The sequence below is a fragment of the Dromaius novaehollandiae genome, chromosome 5 (assembly GCF_036370855.1).
Source record: "Dromaius novaehollandiae isolate bDroNov1 chromosome 5, bDroNov1.hap1, whole genome shotgun sequence".
Classification (NCBI taxonomy): Eukaryota; Metazoa; Chordata; class Aves; order Casuariiformes; family Dromaiidae; genus Dromaius; species Dromaius novaehollandiae.
This window is the reverse complement of record NC_088102.1, coordinates 11685081-11708453: the sequence shown is the minus strand read 5'-3', so window position 1 is coordinate 11708453 and position 23373 is coordinate 11685081. Positions and strand designations below refer to the sequence as shown.

Here is a 23373-nt window from a genome sequence, read left to right as displayed (position 1 = left end):
CGGCTACAATGAGTGGTGTTCTGTAAATGCTACTCCATACATTAGGCATCACTCTGGCCCATGTAAGGCGTGTGATGTGACATTATGGTATCTTTACATTCTGTGTACCTCACAGAAACAGAAAAAATGGAAAAAAAGCCTGTGCTGTCTGGAAGCAGTATTTCCATTTCCCTGCTCAGTCGTTGTCTGCCCTTACTCTTGTCTTAAATATTTCACTAGCACCAGCTCCAGATTTCTTCCTGCTTAACCATGCTGACTGATAGATGTGGTTTTCCCTAACCAGCCACTGCATTATTCTGTGACAAATTTGAGTTATCTCATTTAACCCCCGTGAAGAAAAACCACGTGTATAATGCAACAGAGCTTAAGTGTGATCTAGAAATGTGCAAAAATCAGTAGCCTGGAAAACAGTGACCTTTAATTAAGGACAAACACCGTTAGACTGTGAGTGTTGGAGACTGCTTGGATGCGACCCAGTTAGCTGTAAGGACAGTTTAGATTTAGAAACAGTTTCTGGAGAGAAGCTAGGTTGTTTTTTGTTTTTTGTTTTGTTTTTTTTTAAAACCCAAATGTGGTTACTAAAGGCTGGTGTGCATCTCCCAAGTTCTGTTTTGTGTGCCTCTTTGAATTGTCTTACTGCTTTTTTATGTTATTGCAAACCTCGTGTCTGATGAAGCTGTTTGGTTAAGGCAGAACATGCCCCCTGCCCAACACTTTTCCCAGGAGGAATTGCAGGTGTTGGAGGAAGCAGGCCTGGGAGGGATTTTGGGAATCATCTAGTCTAGCCTTCGCCTAGGCTAGCACCCACTGCAGAACATTCTCACCTCACCTCACAGTTTTGCAAAGATTGAGATTTCACAACTTCTGCTGGTTGTCAGCTCTGATGTTAAACTTCTTTTCCCATTAGCAAGGTTTTCTTGATTTGACTTTTTTTTTCTTTTTTAACCTAATCTCCAGTGCTGTAATTTAAACCCATTATTCCAGTTGCCAGTTGGTGGACATAGAGAAGAGTTTATTCTGTTCCTCTTAATAGCTATACTTTATGTATTCGAAGTTGGTTATCATGTTTCTCTTTAGTCTCTTCTGTACTTAAAAAAAGAAACAAACCTTCAGTCTTTCCTTGTTTGTCATGGTTTCTAGACTTATGATCAGTCTTGTCATTTTCTCTAGATTGTTACTTGTTGGCACATATCCATCTAAATAGCAGTGCCCCAAATTGGATATATTGTTCCTGATGAGGCGTCCCCAAAATGAAGAGGCTGGTGGACACCCCAGGGAGAGTTCTTGGTCCTTCTTCAGGCTCTTGCATTTCACTGGAATCAAAGAAAACCTCAGTGTTGCAATTGTGGAGCAAATCTTCAAAATACAGCACCAGTGTAGCCAGTAGAAGACATAAGCTGGTCTATTTATTTCCATCCATGCTTACATACATGATTTTGGCCATTCTTTCTTTAAGTTGGAGATAGGGTTTAAGTTTAAGATTAAGCCTGGAGAGGGCTGTGGAAGATGCATGTATTTGGAGGTGTCCTTCCTTAGCAATCTATGCCCTCTCCCTGTGGGGCAGGGCTGGTCTGCCTTGAAGAAATTCTGGAGCAAGGGAAACAAAAGTGATAAAAAGGATAACACTGAATCACGAAGAACATTATTTATTATGTGTAATGTGGTTGCATGTCGGGAGTCTTCAGCCCCTTTTAAGCAAGATACTACAGACAGAAAAAATGGCCCATGCTCCAGGGAGATTATACTCTCAGTTGTGATGTTAGTTATTTGAGTACTCTGTAAAAACTGCTGTTTCATTCAATATCTATAACCGTCCCTTGTTTTCTTATGAGAGAGTTCTTCTCAAAACAAGTGCTGAATAGCAGTTTCCTACCTAGGAGTTCAAGTACTTCACATCTCAGAGATTTAACCCAGTGCTGCATGTGAAGCTAGCATGACTCATCTTCTAAAGACTGGAAGGCAGACGTAGATAAAGGCTGGGATTCATCTCAACTATTTTTAGCTGCCAAAAAGACAGATGTTTATTCAGAGGTAATTACCCAGGCTTCCTTTATAGTTATGGGAGAGCAACAGGCACCTCCACAAGGCACTTTATCCTTCTTATCTGAGACGTCTGTCTTGGCTCGACTTGTCTGCCGAAGGTGCTGTCGGTGCCAGTGGAGCCCGGGTGGGTGAGGTGGAGCAAGCCGCGCTCTCCGGCAGCCGGCGCTGGGCGGCACGGCCACCCCGAGATGCCTCCTCGCAGAGGGCAGAAAGCACCGCAGTGGGTGTCTGCCTGACCGCGGGAGACCTGGCCTGTGCGACTATTCCTCCAGGGTCCGTATTTTTTATTTATGGTTAGTTTTAACAGTGAATGGGGTGGAATTCTTTGCTGATAGAAAAGAATGACCAGATTTCCGCTTTTTTCGTTTTCCTCCCCAAGCCCATGTGTATTACCTCCTGACGTCACTCAGGATTGCAAAGCCACTGCTGGGCCAAATGCTTGGGGTCGGCGGTGCAGAACATCGTACATTTGTAATACATGTTTGGAGCTCAAGACTGAAAATCCATTATGTAGATTATACATTTTTGGAACAAGAACATGTCTGTGAAGTGTAGCATGGGTGCTGCTCAAAGCAAAATAATAACTGTGGGCTTCGGGAGCCGTTAAGAGGAACAATAGTTAACGATCTGGAGGAAGGTCCAGGGAGGGAAGAACCAGGATCACAACCGAGGTGCAAGAGGTGAAGAGCGTAATCAGCTGCTTTACCCAAGTGGCCTGTCATGACAAATTACAAAGAATAATAACCAGTAGCACTGATAAGTAGTTTGGCCAGACAGGGAACTCTGTGAAGGGAAGAGAGCCGATATAACTCTTGTGTAAGACAACTGATTCGTAATAGACCACTGACAACTTTAATTAATAAATAGTTTTTTATATTGATGCTTTTAATTGTACACCTGACAGCTGAATGCAAGGTTACTACTCAAATGAAACACAACATGTGTTAGCAGCGCTCGGTGTTACTACTCAGTTTAGTACAGAAACAGAGTTACAAGGTGAATTTAGGCTTCTTAGTTACACCGGCATTTGGCTGAGATGTTGAAAATTAAAATCACTGAAAACACATTGTACACTTATTAGAAGTATCTGCATGTGTTGCTTATTGTGGAGAAGAGAGGTCCAACAGTATGTTTTCAATTGTGTTATGCAGTATATAATACTGCATACCAATAAAAGTGGTAATGTAGCCATCCCATGTGCTGGAAAAGCAGTGCAGTGAAATAGAGCTTGTTTTGCAAATTGTTTTTTCTTTCATCTTATGCAAAATGAAATCCCTGGCACACTCTTTTTCTAATTCACATATAAACAAATGGTATTGGTTATAAGGCAAAATATTGTTGGTCCTTAGCACTTTACCAGTTTCTAAGTTGCTTTAAAATATTAAAGAATGCACCGTTAGGAAATTGGAAAAGTTGGAATACTAAAAAAAATGACTTAAGTAAAACTTTTAAAGCATATGTATCTAAAATTGTAAATTTATCAGCATTCCAATGTATGTCCCTCAGATTATTCACAAATTTTAAGTTACATGTATATGTATGGCCTGATTTGGGGTGGGGAGGGGGCAGGCTGGGGACCACAGTACATGTAAACTGGTGTGTATGCTCTGAAATTATAGGAGTTAAGTTCATTTATTTTTATGTGCAAAATCTTTGAAAGTTATTTTAGTCACAATTCAGTGTCCTGTTGTTCTTAGGAATGAATCTTCTACTTATCCTAATGTAATCCAGATGGATTTATCTGAGGGTAGAGTTCAGCCCCTGTTAAGTTTCTCCAAATCAGCTTTGTTTGTTTATAAAGAGGCTGACTTTCATTTTGCTTAGGAGATATAGTAAAAAGCTGACTGTGGAAAACAGAATGACAAAAGTTACTTTCCAGCATTTACCTTTCTACATTGATAAATGTCAAACAAAATGGATTTTTAAATTAATTTTTAGAATCTTTCTTGATAGCTTTCTCAGTGACCTTTTATTAGTACAGTGCGGGAAATATACTTGAAGATCTTGTAACGAAACAAATTAAATGTGGTGCTTGGACCGTAAATCTTGTCCGTGAGTCACTTGGGTGACTTTGAGCACTGGGACATTTCTGTGACCCAGTGTATAAAACCTTGGCTTTGCCGAAGTCAGTAGCAAACCGGGGGCTGTCAGTGGGGCCGGGACTCCTTAGAGGCGTTTTGGTTTTCCCTTTAGATTAGTTGTGTTGGTGTTGCCTTGCATAGCACTGTGCTGCCTTAGCAAACGCAGGGGAGAGGGGCAACGTGGGGGAGCGACGCCTTGCGTTCAGGCTCACCAGGGAGACCCTGCCCCAGCCACCAGATTAGCAGATGAGATTGGAAAGTCTGAAATGAAGCAAGGTTAGAATTTCAGCCTTAAACGTGCACATAAAAACATGGTCCTGTGTTTTGTTTAATTGCTTAAAAACTCCATATTTTTTCCCCCCATTTTTTTAATTGCCCCCACTGTAGGATTCTGATGAATGAAAATGAGGTTATTGTTTTAAAATAAACCACAGATATCACAGTGAGTCAGGATAAAATGGTAAGAGTCAGCATAAGGGGCGCTGGCAACAAAATGGAAATGAGCATTTTCTTAAGTGAGGTTGTGGATTTTATCTCTTTATGTCATGTATTTGACACTTCTGCCGCAGCGTCAGTTTTACCACTGCGGGACAGGGTAAGGATAAGGAGGATCCCCAGGATTCAGACCTTGTGGTTCAGATTACCACCTGAAAACACAGTTCTTTTGATCCTTCACTCCTCTAGGCTAAGCAATTATTATTATAGCTCTTGCAGGGAAACAAGTCCATACAAGCCTTTGTTGACAACTGAAGTCAACAAGCAATAATAAAGAATGTTGGCCCAGACTTCACCTGTACTCATCAAGGGTAGATTTAAGACAAGCAGACTTTAGAGGTTATTTGCAAATGATAATCTGGAGAATTTGCCTTTGTTGTGTCTCATCTTATCTCAAGGCCTGTTACTGAAGCTAATTGCCTTCAAAACTTCCAGAAATGCTTAGTGGAACTTCCTGAGCAACTCCCTGAAAATACCATGGGAGCCCAGATTTTTCTGTGCAGAGTAGCAGGGGGAGGTAGGTCCACAGGTCTTTCTCTAATCCAGCGAGTATATGAGAAGATACGCTTTAAGATAGAAAAACTCCTTCTTCTTTTACTCCAAATATTTAATTTTTCTTCTCTTCCTCTTGAACTGACTTCTTTGTGATGGTCTTGTCTGTTCACCCAATTTGCTTCAGTTTCTTTTACTTCCCACTAGCCCATTTATGCTATGCATATGCTCCATTCTGAACTCTCCAGCAAACTAATTGTTAATCAACACACCCCACTTTTTTTCCCCTGTTGGAAATAGCCATATAAGAAAGGCTCTTAGTTTTTGCCTGGACCTCAGAAGTGTCATCAGACATTTGAGAAAGATTCTTTCTCTGTGTATCTAATCCAGAAATACTCTCATAAGATCACCATTGCTGTGCATCAGCAACCTCGGGTGCTCCTGGTGGACTCCAGCAGAATGATGCCTTGCGATTTCAGAGTGCAGCGGAAAACCAGACAGATGAGCTCACTTGGTCGTGTGAAGGCTGGTAGAGGAGAAGTCTTTCACAACAGTCCTGTGTATACCGAATGGAAAGAACTGATTTACGTGGCTGCATTTGAAGTGAACATTGCCCAGTTGTCCTACTCGGGTAAAATGGGATTGAACCTCATACATTTTTTGGAAAGCACTTTGAATTTAACATTTGCTACGTAGGCTGAGTACTAGGATGGTGGCATGTCCAGAGAGTGGGACTCCAGGTAGTCAGAGGAGCAGACTGGGTGCAGTGTGAGCATTGCTAGATGCATCTCCTGTTGTCCTGTGGCATGAGCAGCTGTGCATGTGGCAAATACTGATGCTCTTTGTTATTGGAACTAGAATCACCACCGAGTGTAGCTTTTGAAAGGAAGTTTAAAAAGCATCAATAGAAAATGTATCTATATTTCTGTTTCAGCACTTGGGTAAGAATTTATGATGTATAGATGGAGTTCATAGATGTTTCAAGCATTTCATATGTGTGTATTTAATGGAAATGGATTGCCGCTTTACTGAACATAGTATCAAATCAACGCTGTTAATTGAAAAAGATTTTTCACATTATTGCTAATGATGTGACACTGTTTTGTTAGAGATGGTGCATAAAATACTGCTAGTTGAAATGGCATTAATGTATACATTTAAATTCCTTTTTTTCATTTTTGTGCACTATTGATTTTATTTCATTGTTGGGAAGGTAATGGATTTATAAATAGAATACAGTCACCGTAATCAATGATGAGATTATTAGACTTATAAATAGAACTTTAAGACTACGATGAGGTAATTTCCCAGTATAACGAAGGATCAATAATTAGAGATTTGCTTTGAATCTTAAAGTAGTACTTGTAAGATTCAAGTGTAAAACACTTCTAGAGAAGTGAGTCTATATAAATTGTTACACAAACTGATGTTGTGGTTAGGCATTTTCCAAACTTGGCAATTAAGCAATTTCCAAAGTACTTATTTTTCTTTTAAGTTTGGTGCTTTCAAAGGCTTTTCCAGCTTTTTAGCTACTGAAGGTGCCCTGAGTGCTTGTGAGTTAATACCCCTGGGTTTGTATAGCCGACACAGTCCCAGAATTGGGTGAGTTTGTTCTTTTCTGATCATCTTATTTGAAGGAAGCCTTTAACAGTGTCGTAGGCAGGAGGCCACCGATGGATTTTTGGTGCTGTTGGGCAAAGACAGTGGGTCTGCCACCCAGAACCTCCCCCTTCCACTTCTCAAACTCAGGGTGATAAAGTCAGGCAAGGGGGGAAGATAGATAGTGTAAGGATGAAGAAGGGGAGAGGGGACCCATGTAATGACTGGCTTGGGAAGGGTCTAGGTTTACTTTGTCCGTGCAGAGTAGCAGCGTGAGAATCCCCTTCACGCTCTGACCAACCTTCCTGATGACTTTGAAGTGCTCACAAGGGCCTATGGGAATAGCCCAACCTCCTGTTACTATGTTAAGCCAGAACTCTAGCATAGAGATCAGGTGGGAATGAAAAGAACAGAAGAAACATCCTCCTGAGTCCGAGCTGCAGTCCATCTAGCCCAGGGCTGTGTCTCCAGCAGTGGAAGTTAGAGATGCTCTCTAGGGGGGGACACCTGGAGCCTGGCCACTCTCTGCAGTCTGCTCCTACTCCCCAGCGCTGACAATTGGGGGGTGAGAAAGCACATGCCTGTCTGTTCCCTGTAGTATCTGTTTATGGACAAGTTGTCCATGAATTTGTCCAGTCACTTTTTGGTCTGGCTGATACTCTTTGCCTCTACAACCTCCTGCATCAGCAAGTTCCAGAAGCTCACTACCCCAGTGCAAGGAAGTACTTAGTTTCTTTCAGCTCTTTTAAACTGATACTCTGTTAGTTTCATTGAATATTCCCTAGCCCTTATGTTGCAGGTTTGGTGAACAGCAGTTCTACATTCAGCTTATCTACCACCCTCATGACTTTGTAAACCTCTCTCAGATGCCCCTCAGCCTTCTCCTCTCCAAACTGGAGCCCCAGCCTTTTTTGTCTCTCCCCATAAGGCAGCTGCTCCATCCTGTGTATACCGTTGATCATTTACTTGCTTGTCTCTGTTGTTTCCCTCTCCATTACCTCCATCTTGAGATTCAGGACTAGAACTGCACTGGTACTCAATATGTGGACGTCCCTCCTCTTGTTCTCAGTCCCTGCCTCATGATGCCCAAGATTTGTTTGGTGGTGTTGGCTGCTGCCGCCTGTTGAACTGATGATTTCAGAGAACTGTCAATGACTCTTAGATCTTTCCTGGGTTGTAACTGCCATTTCCAAGTTCAGCAGCATTTAGGTGTGGTTTAGATTATTTTTCCCTAAATGCATGATCTTTATCTATGTTGAACCTTGAGTGGGCACTTCTTTGCCCACTCAGGTTTGGGAAGTTCTTCTGGAATTCCTCATCATTGGCATGGCATTTGACTACTTGCAAGAGCTTTGGGGCATCTGCAAACTTGGAGATTTCACTCCAGTCATAATGAATCATGACTGCTACATGACATGTGGGTGGGGAGTAAACAGCAGGTCAGTGGTGAACAGCAGCAAGGGAAAAGGAGTAGCAGTGCACAGCTCTTTACCTATATTGGAAGCTTGGTATTCTTCAACAATTATCATATGATCTGAACTGTCCCAGACTTATGCTGCTCCATCAGTTTGCCTATCATTGAGCCCTGTTCTGTAGATTTGGGTATATTAAAGATCCAGTTCACGCTTCATATAACTCAGGTTTGTACCTTTTCAAGGAAGATACTAGTCAATGGGTACCTTGCACTTGGTAGCTGACAGGCAAATTGCTCCCAAAAGATGTTCTCTTTAAAGTAGTTACATATAGGCCATCTGAACGTGATTGAAATAGAAATTGGGTATGACAGCCTCCATCCACCTTTGCCTATTCTTTGCTGGCATTATATTACAATCATTATAATATAATAATTATAATAAAATTATAATGACAAGGACCTGTAATCCTTGGGAATGTGATTAGCCCATTTTGCAGAATGGAAAAAGCAAGGCACAGTGAGATTTTAACCAAGTTGCCTAAAGTTGTAGAGAAATTTTGTTGCAGTCAGGAGGACGACACAAGCTCTCCTCATTCGATGTTCTCTACGTGTCCACTGTTTGTCTTTTGTTCGAAGACACATCTGGCCATTGGAAACTGTCCTAATGGAAAAGCATTTGTCTCCTCGTAGGAAAACTAATCCTAAGCTGATGGAAATTTGCATTATTATGAGTTTGTTAATGAATTCCTTTGCTGCTCATATCGGTGTTTGACAAAAAGCAGGGATTCAACTGTATATTTGCTGTTTGAATAAACAGTTCATTTTTTATTTTGACCACAGTGGTAAATTGAAACACCCTAAGCAGTACACAGCTATATTTTTTGGCTCTGGCTTTGGAGGCTGTAATTGTTATAATACGTGTCAGCAGGGAGGGTTTAGAGCAACATTTTCTGATGCTTGCCTGGAGGCATTAGGAGAAACAGTTCCTCTACTCTGGCTGTTTTAAATCCATGGCACATAAAAAGTCGTGATTTGAGAGTGCTTGTGTGCAGCAGGAACTACCTTTTTTTTTTTTTTTTTTTTTTTTTTTTTTGATACTCCTTTTTCATGTTGCCATGACTTTCCAGCCGGCGGGTTTACATGTGCAGCCGGGAGGGTGAAGTTTGTGTGATGAGTGGTCAGATAGCTGTGAGGGAGAAAAGACGGAGCGTCTCTTGCTGCCTCTTTGGTGCTGCCGTCCCGAGTGGCTGAAATGTGAAGTCGTCTGTGTTGGTACAGAAGCTCTGGATGGCGAAACACGCTGAATCAGAGAGGACAGGGTCTTTGTAAAGCTGTGAAACGGCAGCAAAGGGGCAGCAGGTTCATGGCTGCCCCACGGCATCTTTGAGGCTTTCCAGTGCGGGAGTCTGGGCAGAGTGGAGGAGGGAACAGGCATGTTGGAGATGAAGGAGGCCTGACCAAGACCTGCTCATAACCTTAGTAAATCTCTTGGGGCCTGAGGAGCAGAAAGTAGGGGAGGTCTGAGAGCTATTTTCCTCTGGTCCAGAGTGAGATCAGTAGTCCTTTGGCAGGGAGGAACAAGCTGCCTCTTCTCTGTCCGTGTACTGCCCTGGACATTGGTGCTGGCTGCAGCAGGCTGCAAATGCCGTGCAGTTTAAGTAAGAGACCCAATCTGTACATGCTGCACATACTGCTTGTGATTTTTGGCAGTGAAGATCCAAACCCTTAACCTGTGTTAGTGACCCAGATATTAATCCAAAAAGCAAGAGCCCTGAGATTGCCTACGAATCTCCTGTGCGGCTTTCATTCCTGCCTGAGACCGCAGGCTGGCCCTCCTGTTCTTTAATTCTACCTTTCTGTGGTTTTCTCCTTCTGCCTCATTTTCAGAGGTCAGCAATACGCCAGGCATTAGCAACTCTCTTAGCTGAAACCCTGTTTTGGGGGAAAGGGATATAATGCTCTGCATTTGATTCACATTGAACACATGATGCACCTAAACCTGTTGTTTCAGATGTTTACGTGCAGATTACTAGGAATGGCGTTCTTGTTACCACATTGCAGCTGCAGCTTATAAAGTGACTACAGTAGTGTATTTTAGTTATAAAATGCCCTAGTATTTTATAATGAGCCCCAGTAGAAGCATTGTCAAGTGGTAGTAAAAAGTTTATCCAGAACATGTTTCAGTTCGGCTTGGCCTATGCTGCCCTGTTAACTTTACATAATGCTATTCAGTCTGCGAGGGAGACGTTTAACATAGAAGATGTATGCAGGATTTCATCCATGCCTGGGGAAAAGGAGGGTTAGTGTGAGCTTTATCCAGGTAGAGATTTACATCATATTTGTTCCAGTTAGCGGGGGTAGGTTGTAGAGTTTTAGCATGAATCATTTAGGGGGAAATTATTTATTGTTATATGATATACAAACAGTAGCTTTAATATATTCTAAAATTCTTGCACCAAACAATTTTTATCATTTAAATTGCTGTGATGTTCTAGTTTGAAAGTGAGCAATGGTAAGTGAGAGCAACTCCTCCAAATTTTGTATTGCTGCCTGCTAGTCATAATGGTACTTGAAAAAATAAAAAGGCCCCTGTACAGACTCAGAGGCTTGGACTTGCTAGAGCTCTGCATGCAATTCACTACTGAAGTTCTGCTGAATGCTTTCATTGTGGGAGCATGTGTAGGAAATAAATCATATTGAATTCTGACTAATTATGTGGGTGTGGATCAGACATATGGATGTAACTTCATGGATGTTAGTGGAAATGAGAAGAAAGTGTTGATGCTTTTGCAATTTTCTCCATTCCCTCTTTTCTGAAGCTTGTTTTGATACTTGTGTTTAGCCATCATATCTGATTACTTTCTTTTGCAACTCTTGCAGCTTTCTTGTTTTTTTCCCTTATGGTTTTCTTTTACCATCACAGTGCTGTTCAGGGATTGATTTATTTTTCTCCATGCAGATTTTTATATTCCATTTTTTTTTTCTTGCTTGTCACCAAGCTCATGTTTTGCACAAATTATGAAGGCAAGGTGGCAGCGCTCGCCTGGCTTTTTTGGCTTCCTGCACAAAGGTCAATGTCCAGAGAGTAGAAATATTCAGGAAACTGGAAACATTATGGCTTAATTTTTGGCTTTGGACATCAAACTTGTTAAGAGCTTGTTAGGGTTGTAATTGCCCTTTAGGAGGGGACTGGCCTGACAGTGCATTGTGTACCTGGAGATTAAATCTATGGCAAACCTATTGACAGTGTAGTCTGGGACCAGCCCGACTTGTCCAAACCTGTGCAGATGTTTCCTGCTGCTTGGTCGTGGTGGGGAGCCCGCGCAGTGGGATTCGGAGACAGGACAGGGGACTGGCAAGCTCCCGGCTATTGCATTTTGCACCTCCCGGCATCCCTATGCAGTGAGGGGATGTAGAGTACCATTGGCTTCTTCTGGGATGGCGAAGGTGAGGCCTTATAAAGCAGTCCTTGAAATCTGCCCTTTGAGGATTAACTGGTTTCCAGAGAGTTAATGACTTCTGCTCTCTTCCCTCCTCACTTTTTCATAGAAAATTAAGAACCATTAATCTCCGCATGCGGAGGCTTATGACATTTAAAATATTCAGTGCAGTCAGTAACACTTTATAATGACAAGGTTGTGATTTCTGCATTTGATCTTGAGTGATTTATGAAAATGTAGTAAACAGCAAAGCACCGTTCCCTTTCAGAAGCCTACTGGCGTCTTCTCCCTGTGCAGACTTGTGTGCTTTTTTTTAAAAAAAAAAAAAAAAAAAAAAAGGCCCTGCAAAGTTGCTCCCATTTCTCTGGAGAGTTACATTTTCCACGCAGTCCCCAGAAGAACACGGTGTAGACTGAGGTGAGGGAAGTGCTTGAGGTAATTCCTGCAGTTAATTTAAAAACAAAGCCCCCTTCATCTTATTCTTAACCCTTCAGGAGCTGTAAGTGAAACAAGCTAAAACTGCCGTGTGACAAACTGGAGTGTGTAGGAGGGTCCCACTATGTGTCTTTAGTTTTTCTACCTCAGGGCAAATGACTTGGACCTGACAGATTTCCTCATACCTGAACTGGCTGTTCTTGAACCGGTAGCAGCTGTGGTCTGCGACTGCAAAGACAGACGTATGTGTGGAGCTGTCTTTCTCGATGCGTTTGTTTCCTCCCTGTTTTTCTCTCATCCTCTGGTTTCTCTGTCTCCCCAGAATCGTCTTTGCTCTTCCCTTCTCCCAGGGTGCTGCTGGTTCCTGGAGGCAGAGGTGTGCCAGGCTCCGTGATGCCGGGGAGCCTGGGCTTCTGAGCTGCTGGGGCCCAATGTGCACGTGGGACAGTGCCCACAAACAGCCTCTGTGTTCAGCACTGATGGTGTTTTAAACCTACCAGTGCCTTTCGGCGCTTGAGCCGAAAGCAGCGATCAGGCTGTGTGCAGGCATCAGCAGGCAGCATTTGAAAATGCATTTTCAAGGCATTTTCTCGTAGGTGCCAGAAGTCCCATTTTTCCAGCAGTGCTGTAAGGACTTAGGAGCTTAAACTCAACGGGGTGGTAGCCTGTGGGCACCCCTGCCGTGGGCACGTCTCCCTGGGCAGGGCAGGCAGCTGCGTGCCTGCTGGGCCCCCGCGCCCGCGGGGGTGGCTGCCAGCCAGGGCTCTGCCGAGCCTGTGTGACCGCGTGTGGGGAGATGGACCTGGGGCCGACAAGGGATATCAGGAGAATGGGCAAAATGGGAATGTGATGGCACCTGACCATGTAAACATCTCTCGAGTCACTTCTGGAAAAGTGGTGTGAGCTCCCAAATTATTGACCCGTGCTGAAGCGTTGCGTTGGCTAGGGATGCTGGCAGGAGTACTGACCCTGCCCTCCTGATCAGCGGAGAGGGGCAGGTGTCTCAGCGAGAGCTGGAGATGATTGTGCTAGAAAAGGATTGCACTTTGGATGGTGCAAGCAGTCCCTGAAACGAATCCTAAACTTGGAAGAACTTGTTTGGCTTTTCCAGCTTGTCAGTATGTAGCAAAATTGATGTGACCTCTGTGTTTAAGAATACTAATTGAGGAACTGAAGGCTTAATGAAGAAGATATGGATTGTCTGTACCTACACTAGTCTTCTGATGTATTTGTCTTGCATGTCTTACTTCATTTTTTTTACACTTTCCAAGAACCAGTGCCTTCTCCTTGGATTCCTCTCATCCTCCTTTGATGTCAATTTCTTGCACAGAGCTGAGAATAAAACTTCTGAATTCATCCAGAAATTGCAGTTTGAGTTTTCAAAACTCAATTTTGATTATTGATTCTAAGAATGGCAACTTATGGACATCCGACTTGAGATACCTTGGGTAGGAGACCGGTATTTGGAAGACATTGAGCCTCTGCCATCTGAAAAATCATTTGACCTGGATATTTCAAGTTAGATACCTGATAATGTGTCCAAAACTACTAGTCTCTTTTAGAAATGTAGGCTTTTAAGTTCCCACAGGAATAGAAAGTGGAGAAAAAAGCATGTGTGTTATCCATTGCTCATATTTTTATTAAATGTGAATAGCTTTTAAGGAAATAGAGCTGCCAGAAGATGAGCAGAGTGACTGCAAAGCAAAAGCTGGTCTGGGTAACAGCTTCCAGGGAGTTCTTACGAATCTCTTACACTATGCCATAAAATTCCATGAGTCTGCCGAGTTCACCTTTACCTTTAGATTATGATTGAAGTATGATTGCTTGGAAACCCCTTCCTTCTGTATTTTTTTTCAATATTTCACTTCAATATATCATTTTCTTCGTTTCAAAAGCCTGTTGTCCAATATAGTCCTGTTGAAAGTGAGTGGAAAAATGTGTCCTGGGGATTCAGTCTGATCTTGTGATTTTTAATATGAGGCAGTGGGGACATCGCCCAGAGGGTTATGATCGTTGTCTTGGCAGAGGATGTGTGAGTATTCAACTGCTAACGTTAGCCCATCCGGGGCTGCCTGTAGGGCTTCCCTCTCGTATGGCCGCTGTGCCACCGACCACGGTGCGTGGCTGCCCCTTGGCGTGCTAATTTGTGAGCCACAAGTGCCTGCCCCAGAGCGTTTCTCAGCGCTCCTCTCCGGGGACCAGTCTCGCTCAGCCTTGCTTATTCGCTTTGCTCAGTTTAACTCTAGTTTCATCACTTGGGTTTCTTAATGAGGTGAAGCATAGCACTGCGTGCCAATAACCACACAGGGCAGCGTGGCGTTACAGCCGATCCAGCAGCTTAGGCCAAAGATCAGAAGTCCGCCTTTTCCTCGTGGGCGTTTGATCGTTTCCGTGACATTGTGTCACACATTCTTCTCTCAGTTACTCTCTTTTATGCATCTGTTGTAGATTTCTTAATCCGTCCATTGCTGAAGTGTGTGGTAAGCTCCATCTGTCATTAGTGTTGTGTATCAGTTTGTCACATTTGGATGTTTCTTAGTCTGCATTATTTTTCTGTGCCATACACTTTCCGTGGCTGGTATAGGTTAGACCATACATTTGCTGCTTCAGTTTGTTAATGCTGAAGCACCTCCTCTATCTACCACTTGTCTTCGTTACTGCATCACCTAGTTTTTAACATTTAACCACGTAAGCAGATCAGATCGTTTTCCAAGCATCTCGGTTCACGGCTATTTGTTTCATTCCCAGTGGATTGCAGCTGGGATGGACGGGCTTCCTTGTTTTCTAAGCCTGTGTTGCTGGCACACCACTTTTTGTACTAGTTTTGACCTCTAGTGCTGCTTGGCCTCTAGCCTTTTGCCTGCATAGCGTAAGGAATCTAGTCTCCTGAGACTTCGATATTACAAAGAAGAGGGTTTCTGTGGGTGGTCATTCAAAGTTTCCAGTTAGACTTCCAGGGAGAGTAGCTTCACTAGGGTTAAGTTAATCTTTGAGAATATTCCCCTATGGCATGGCCTCAGATCTCTTAGGTGAGGTCTGTAAAAGTTTGTTTTTTTGGTTTTTTTTTTTTTTTTTTTTTGAGTAAAAGTCTAGAGGAAAGCATTAGTCAGCCACTTCATAGCACTGACAGTAATATTAATCTTTAAAGAGCAGACCTTTGGAGAGCTGAGCATACTTTGTTCTTGTTGACTTCACTGAGAGCTGGGAACTCAGCACTCAGAACCTGTGGGAATGAGTCCAACGAAACTCCAGACAGCTTTTCATATTTCAATCAAGCATTGCATGGTTGGCAGGGTTTTCTTTTACTTGATACCTAATAACTGGGTTGCCTCAGTTCTCATGAGAAATACTCTGTTTGGATTTTCAGTGTATGAGAAAGTCGAGGGTGTGTATATGTAACTGGGAAGGCCCTATTACCATGTCTGCATATCTGTAGTTGTAAAACATGATCCATGGCAGCACAAACTTTAAAATTTGGTGGCATCCCAGGAAGCATTTAATTGCATTTGTGCTTCATTACAAGGCTGTCTCCTTTTCTGGAATTTATTTTAGCTAATTAGCTGGAAATGTCAGAGTAGTATTTCAGATGACAGAAACATCATATATTATCATACATGAAACAATTAACTCTTCTGACAAGTATTTATTGTGGTGTCTTCCTTAATTAAGTTTTCAGTGCTCTTAGACATAGAGCAGGTTCTTCCCTAAAAGGAGACCTTCCCAGCCTTGTTAGTGAGTATTTGACTGATGTGACTTAATTGAACGTGGCACTGAAAGAGTTAATGGCCTACGCATGAAGGTACTGACATGACACAACTTCACAATACAGATGTCTGATATTTTGGCAAAATCTCAAAACAATCGTCCCTTCCAAACTGGGCCTCAGATACCACAGATGCATTATGCTGGGAAAGATGCATCTCCAGTCACTCCTGTTTTTCCACTGGAACTGTTCGCAGGACACAAAAGTGCCACGTACTTGTGCTACTAAGATAGATAATGTTGAAAAGCAGGCCTGTATATACGTTTTTAAAAAATCAATTTTTTTTTTTTACTTGGTTCTTGGGGTTATTCATGTGGAAACATGTTACAAATGTGACTGTTTGGTTAGTTCCTCTTAAACAGATAGGTCTTGTAGATGATGTGCCACTGAGAAATAATTCCTGACAGTTATAACTGAAGCAGATAAACAGTTCTGCCAGCTACCAAATAACACTGTAAAACAAAAGGGTTCTGCTTATCGTTTTCCATTTCTCCATGCCTGTCAAACTGTTTAACTGTGCAGTACCCATCACAAAGGGTCTCTGTGCCATTCTGCTTGTCTGCTGCAGTCATGGTTTTCACCTTCTCAATTGCAGGACCAACTGTGGTACGCTTGTCCCCGTGGTACCACTTCTCCGCTACCGCTGAACTTCGTGTTTGCCCTTGCAAAGACACGCTTTGGAAGTGCCTCTCTAGAATGTCGTAGCCATTCAGCAAGCATATCAACCTGTACATGTGTTTTATTTTTTTCAGGCAGAAGCGGCACCAGAAAGTGGACGGGATGGTCCTAACGTGCAAGTCACCTCAGGGCAGAACAACTCGGACCCAGCCGGGACAGGCAGCTCGCCGAGCTCGCAGAGTTTGGTGGCTCCTGCCGGGGTCTCTGCAGGTACCTCAGCTGCAGCTTCGTTCTTCATAAGGTAGTTTTCACCTGTCTGTTTTCTGTAATTGCTAAAGGATGTCAAGTGGTTGTGAAATGCCTTTGAGACTTTGCCCTGGGTAAGGTGTGTCGTGTGCGCTGCCAGTGGACGGCAGAGTCGGTCACTTTGCCCTGGCTGCAGGTTTCCACCACCCCTGGGGAGCAGAGATGTGCTGGTGACGTGCTGTTTTTCTCTCTGGAGACCTCCGCTGGGACCTTGGTTGACCAGAAACCAGCAATATGTATGGTGGGCTCTGCCTAGTCCTTAGGGGATATTTCCACCTGTAACAAATCTGTTATTCAGCAGGTTTCTGCAAGGCTGAGGGCTAAATAACAAGGTCGTTCCACTCAGATCTGGTCTGCACCAGCTGAGCGAAGGCGAGAACAGGCGCCCTGTCTAGCTGTCTGTCCTGCACGTGCAGCTGACATATGCATGTTCTCAGAAGAAATCCCTCTAAAGAAACACTACATTCACCTCCATTTGTTGATGATTGGCTTGACTGGAGCTGGTGTGGTTTCTCTTCATACCAGTGCGGTTATTGCACGAGCAGGTGAAATGTTTGCTTGCATTTTCCAGAACACTGTATGTGCTTTCTCCTCTACAACCAGAGGATTATTCTACTGTTCCACCTGCTGTCACTGACTGAGAAAGATATTTAACATACAAAGCACCCCTTGCTCTGTGAACAGATACCACCTAGGAAAACTTTTCTCCTAAACAATGGCAGAAAAAGATGCATGCACATTTAGATATCTGTTTCCTTCCTATTTATTCAAAATGAGGGTCAAAGATGATCATCTTTGACTGCTCTGTGATCTGTTTGAGAGGAATAAAAAGAAGTCTTTATTCATTTTTTTATCAAGTAGCATGGCTTACATGTGCAAATAGAAGTTTTTTTCCATAGCTGATAACAACAGTTAAAACAGTGTAAAGCAGTCATTTCTAGTGGGAGCCTAGAACTTTTTTTTTTTTCTTTTTTTTTTTTTTTCATTCTTGGGTCTTATAATGAAAATGATCTGTTAGTTTTGTTTGTGGAATGTTTGTTGTAATTAGCAATGTTGATTAAATGCAATACACTGTCAAGCAGATGGTATTTAAAACAAAAAATACAGGGCTTTGTACTTGCTTTCCAAACTCCTATTTTAATTCATAACTGAACATGTTTTGAGACAATATTGAAAAACGTATGTCTACAAATGGCATTAAAGTAAAATTTATGCACTGAGAACACTTCTTATCATGTAATCATGTAGAAATTCTATTGTTTCCTTTTCCTTGATCTTTTCAAATTGTTTGCAACATTAAAAGAATGCCTTTTTGTATAAATTAATTTGTAATCTGACCTTAGAAGGAGCTCAACTTCCCAAGTCCTGTTTTTAAAAGAACTTAATACAATAAGCTTGTAGCGTTATATGGCTACATAGCTCAGGCTCTCTATACACATGAGGCTGGGCAATAACTGCCCCAAGTGTAGTGTTTGGAAGTCCATGTTTTGTGTCTGCGCTAAGTGCTGTAGGTTCCTTTCATTGTCAGCACAGAGAAATAGTTACCTACAGAGGATGGTACATTTGATTTTTAAGATAGGTGTCTGAAACTGGTGGAAGTATAGGGCAAGGGTATGGTGAAAAGCTCAGACATCTGTTTTTTTTAGTTATCTGGTTAAGGACAAATGAATCCACTACAAAGGACCTAGACTGGATAGCAGCACATCTTATATTACTGTATTTCAAATTCTGTGTATGAATAGTCTTATTCTGATTTCACTTAATCTGTTTTGAATTTATTTCAGTGTATGTGTTATACAAATGTAAAGACTATAGCTTTCCCTGGAGAATCCAGAAAACAACAAAACCCCCCAGAAATGAGAGAAAGAAATCAGTGTCTAATAACCCAAAATAAGATCCAAAACCTTTTCCCCACAGTTGTGCTTCTGTTGTTGTCAGTGAAACTCTATTCTAGTTTTACTGTGATGTGACAGATCCATATTGTCACTGGCTTGATTCAAAGATTCTTGAAGTCAACAGCGAGACTGCAAATGACATCATTGGACTTTGGATCAGGCCCTAATTACTTCTCATGAATCTGTCTTTGCCCTGAGTGAATCAGAGTTTTATAGCTTTAGCAGCTATGCGCTAGCTAAAACATTTTACAACCCATTAGTACATTGCTTATTCCCTACCCATGTTTCCTCTGTTCAAAATTGATTCCCTTCAATTTTTTTAACTAAATAACAACACTGGTTGATTTTTTTTTTCTTTGCAGAAAGCACTTTGATTTCTCTTTTTGTGTGTGGTTGTTGTTGGAGAGCGAGACTTAAGCAAGAAATGACAACTGATAACTGTTAAACTACTGTTCTGTAGCATTTTCGTGATGTTTTATTATGTTGCTGCTTCATGTGTTGTCCACATTGATTCTCAGTATTCCAGAGCCTGTCTAAGAATCCCTTGTTCCCTAAAAGAAAGCATTCAAAAAACACGTTCAGTTATGGCTGTGATTAAACATACAGATTGAAATGCAGAAAATTTCACAGAGGAGGAGGGAAGAGAGATCCATTTCAATCCCTGGCAATCATAATCGTGTTCAACAGGCCCTCAGGTGGGTACTGCTGTGTGGACCTGGCCAGGCTGCTCCATCCTCATCAGCCCCCAATCCCAGAAGAGGCTCCCTCTCCCCATTGCTCCTCTTCCTCTTCCTCTTCCTCCTCCTCCTCCTCCTCCCCCCATGGGGAATGACTGACCCAAGTTTTGGCACTGCCTCTTCCTCCCACCCTCTGTGCCCAGTGGTCCCTGGCAAGAGGGGAGAGAAAGAGGAGATCTTCAGGAACGCATCAGAGAGATACTGATGGGAACTGGGGTAGAGAAGTGGCATTCCCAGGCACGGAAAGTATTAGTATATCACCAGTTCTACCTGTTTCAGCTGGTTTTGTTCAGTATTAATGGGATATCTGGCTGCAGCTGACTGCTTGTTGCTCCAGCCTTCCCAGTGTCATCTCCTCTGTCCCTTTACACCATCCAGCTTTCCACACTTTGGGGAAGAAGGTCGTCCCTGCCTTGATTCCCTCGTGGCACCATCCTCTTACATACATGCATATATATATAATTATATATATATATATAATTTTCTAAATCATTGCCCTCTTTTTGATAACTCTTCTGAGTACCTCCAATTTTTTCAAAAGTCCTTTTGTAGAAAGGGCTGTGGTTTAGACTTATGGTTGGGAAAAGGCTCGTTTTGACATAGAAATAAAGCAGCTAAGCAAAAGTAGGCATGTATATTAAATTTTACTGTATTGTGGTGCAGAGTTAGTTACTTTGGAAGTTAAAGGCTTGGTAGGGTCCTTGTGGAAATTGCACCTTTGGTTTATTTAGCAGCAGCAGTAGTAGATGTGGAATTTTTCACATGAATAAATGCTTCCAGTCTTGTTTTTTTGGGAAACAGCTTTAAGGGTGTTTGCACAGGTCCTAGCACACTTAGCTTTTGGGCTGTTGTGTTATTTCCTGGCAGCAAATAAATGTTTATTTTCACATTAGGACTAGAGTCTTTGTTCAGTGAAAGAGCCCCCTTTGACTTGTGTGCTGTCTTGTGCCTGTGAAGGGAGGAGGTCTGTGTGCTTTGTGTTGTAGCTGTGTGGGTTTTCTGTTACTCTAATTTGTTCCTCACTGAGAAGCACAGCTCTGTGTTTGTCAGGTCACAGACTCAGAAGGCAGTACAGAAGGGATTGTGTCCTCACCTGGACAATAATGACTAAGAGCTGCAGCAAAACATTCACCTGGTAATAAGATGTACCCATGGTTAAAGTGAAGATCCTTAAGATGGTGTTTGCAATGAATGCATTGATTTTGTTAAGAATATATGCAGCCCCAATCTACATGTTCATCGAAAGCGCTTTCTCATTTGAATATCTCATTTAATTTCTTAAAGCTTAATTACATTCTGTTTTTTTTTAAAATAGTATTTTATTCATTACCTAGAATTGCACAGAGTTGGGATTGGAAGTGCTAATGATTCAAAATCAAAGCCAAATATTATAAACTGGTAGAAGATTAGGAAATTAAATCAGTTTTAAGCTTTTATTCCTGCTCACTCTGATGTGTCAGAGAAAGAAAAAAGCTTTGATTAACACATGACTGTGTCACACAAGCAAATTGCCAGACGTTACTCAATGACCATGTTACCTAAGGGCTACAGAATTTAGCAAAAAATGAATCTTCCCAGTGAGTCACTGGTAGAATATGAAAGCCTTTAAGAAAGCCAGAGCAAAAAGTACAGCATATGAGCATTAACTTCTGCAAAGAGGCTCCCAATTTACCCTTCTGATGCAGGAGCAGCTTAGTCTCATGTTCTTCAGGTTTAACAAAAACATAACTGGGCACTGCGCGTTGGCGTGGACTGAGCCATGCCTGGCTGCGGTACTCCAAACTCTCTACCTGTTTCCAGGGTTTTTTGTATAAACAACCTCAACAAACTTTAGATGAACAGTGAAAACATTTGGGTATATAGTTATAGGACCATTCTGTGGGCTGCATCCTCTTATGCTTGCAAAAAAAAAAAAAAAAGCTGTATAAAAAAGCTGGTATAAAGCTGTAATAAGCTGTCAGGTTTCTTGTTAGCCAGGCACCTGGGGAAGAGAGGAAATGTTGCTTCCAAGAATAGGAAGGAGAAGGGCAGAGAGGAGGAGGAGGAGCAGCTCAGGAATGGGGATGCACCTGGGAAGAGGTTAATTGCCCATTTGCCAAAAGGGGAAGCACCACTCCCTTGAGAGGAGAATCCAGGCCCCCTAAAAACTCAAGTCATCACCATCAGTCTGTGCTTTCCCCTCTTGGTGGCTTGTGACAGCTGTGGCAGTGTCCATGCTGCTGGTGGGGACTGCTGCATTGGCGCCAGCACACGTCTGGCCTTGGCGCACAGGGGCAAGGTGGGAGGAAGATCTGAGCTGTGACAGGGCAGGTACGGGAAGTCATAGCTGATTCAAAGGAATTATATATCAAACAAACTCCCTTCTTAAATTTTAATCTCTTTTGCTATCGGATTATTTCCTGTCTTTTCAAACCAGTTTGTCACGGGGTTGCATTAGCTGCACTAGGACCACTGCCTCCGAACACAGCGAACCAGCTGCCTGGTTGCAGCTACTTTCCCTTGCGTCCAGCTGCTTTTGTTGGAACAATTACTCTTTGAAACATAGTACTTACTTGAGGGAAAGTTGTTGGGTTTTTTGTTGTTTTTTGTTTTTTTTTTTAGTTTTCTCAATTATTTGCAGTAGTATGCTGCTGGCTTTGCTACTTTAAAACCATTTAAGTTAATAAATCTGGGGAATCACAATGGTGAATCAGACCTGTTATCTCTCCACTCTCTTCATGTTCCTGAATGTCTAAGAAAGCTGTGTCAATTTAGATATGGCATAAAACATTACATGTGATACACTTTTTTCGAGCAGCTTTTCTTAACAAGACATAACACACAATCTCTGAGTAATGTAATTGAATATCTTAAAGTTAAAATAAGCACAGTGGTCTTTTTCTAGGTTCAGAATATTCCATCATATTTTAATGTCTGTGAGTTGTGGATTAAAGAATCTAATTATTCACTAATGAGCAGTAATGGTACATATAAACTAAGGGTCACTATCCTATTACAGGCACCTGATGGCTCACTGATAAGCATTTGGTCATTAGATTGACCGTAAAATATAGTCAATAATTGAGGTTACTCATAGAGCAGGCACCTTATCAGCTTTAGGCATGGTGGGACAGCTTGTCAGTACTCTGTGTACTGATTGTGCTGTGACTGAGCATATGATTAGGGTATTGAAGCAGTCTGTATCTAATGAAACTGCAGGAAAGGCATAGCAATATTAGCACAACCACTAAATGACTAATGTGTTTTTGTTCCAAGCCTCAGACACTTCAATTAGTTCCAATAAACTGTGATCTAGTGTAGCGGTAGGCAGAGGATTCAGATATTTTGTGTACAAGCTTTCATTACACTAGTCAGAATTTGTAGTGTTTTGGAGACAGATGAAATTTGTGTGGCTTTGCATGAAAAAATGATGGAAATAATACAGGCTGTCATTATCATTTTAACTTCATTTTTTCAGTTTTATTTTCGTATTTTTTAGACTCAGAATTCTTTCTGAAACAATAGCTGGTGCCTCATTTAAAAGCTAAAACTGACAGTAGCAAATAGATATCTACATGTTCTGCTTTAAGATTCATTCATGCAGTTCATATAGGCTTGCACAAATAGATCTAAACTTAAAATGTATTCCTTGGCATTTTGTACCATATGGAACATTAGTCAAATAGTCTAGTTCTTGAAGGCTGCTGTAGAGATATTGATTTTACTGTGCTTTAAACTGTTGCTGAGAAAATAACCTCAGAACCTATTTTTTTACGATTTTTTTCCCATGAAGATGCCTTAACTTTCATAAATTATTTAATATGGTGAAGGATGCAAAATGCCTTTTGTCTTTCTGAACCGCTCTTCAGGCATCTGTGATGCGACCTTGGAAAGTAACCATAGAAACATGTTAAAAGCATCAACCAAAAATCTGTAGTTCAGTTTGACAGTGATGCAAATTCTGTGAAAGAAGATTATGATGTATTAGAAACACTTGAGGCATAAATTACCGCTAACCTGTTAAACCTGATTATTCCATGACTATCGGTGCTTTCAGAATTTAATACAGGGAAAAA

At 41.9% G+C, this 23373-nt stretch overlaps 1 protein-coding gene across 3 annotated transcripts in view; it reads left to right on the top strand.

Moving 5' to 3' along the window:
• The window catches only part of KIF26A (kinesin family member 26A), a 102482-nt gene that overhangs the window by 36602 nt on the left and 42507 nt on the right, over window positions 1-23373 (top strand). For all 3 annotated transcript variants that reach the window (XM_064512019.1, XM_064512020.1, XM_026111366.2), the window contains one exon: window positions 16515-16681. In XM_064512019.1, coding sequence (XP_064368089.1) covers window positions 16515-16681 — 167 coding nt within the window. The remainder of the gene's footprint in view (window positions 1-16514; window positions 16682-23373) is intronic.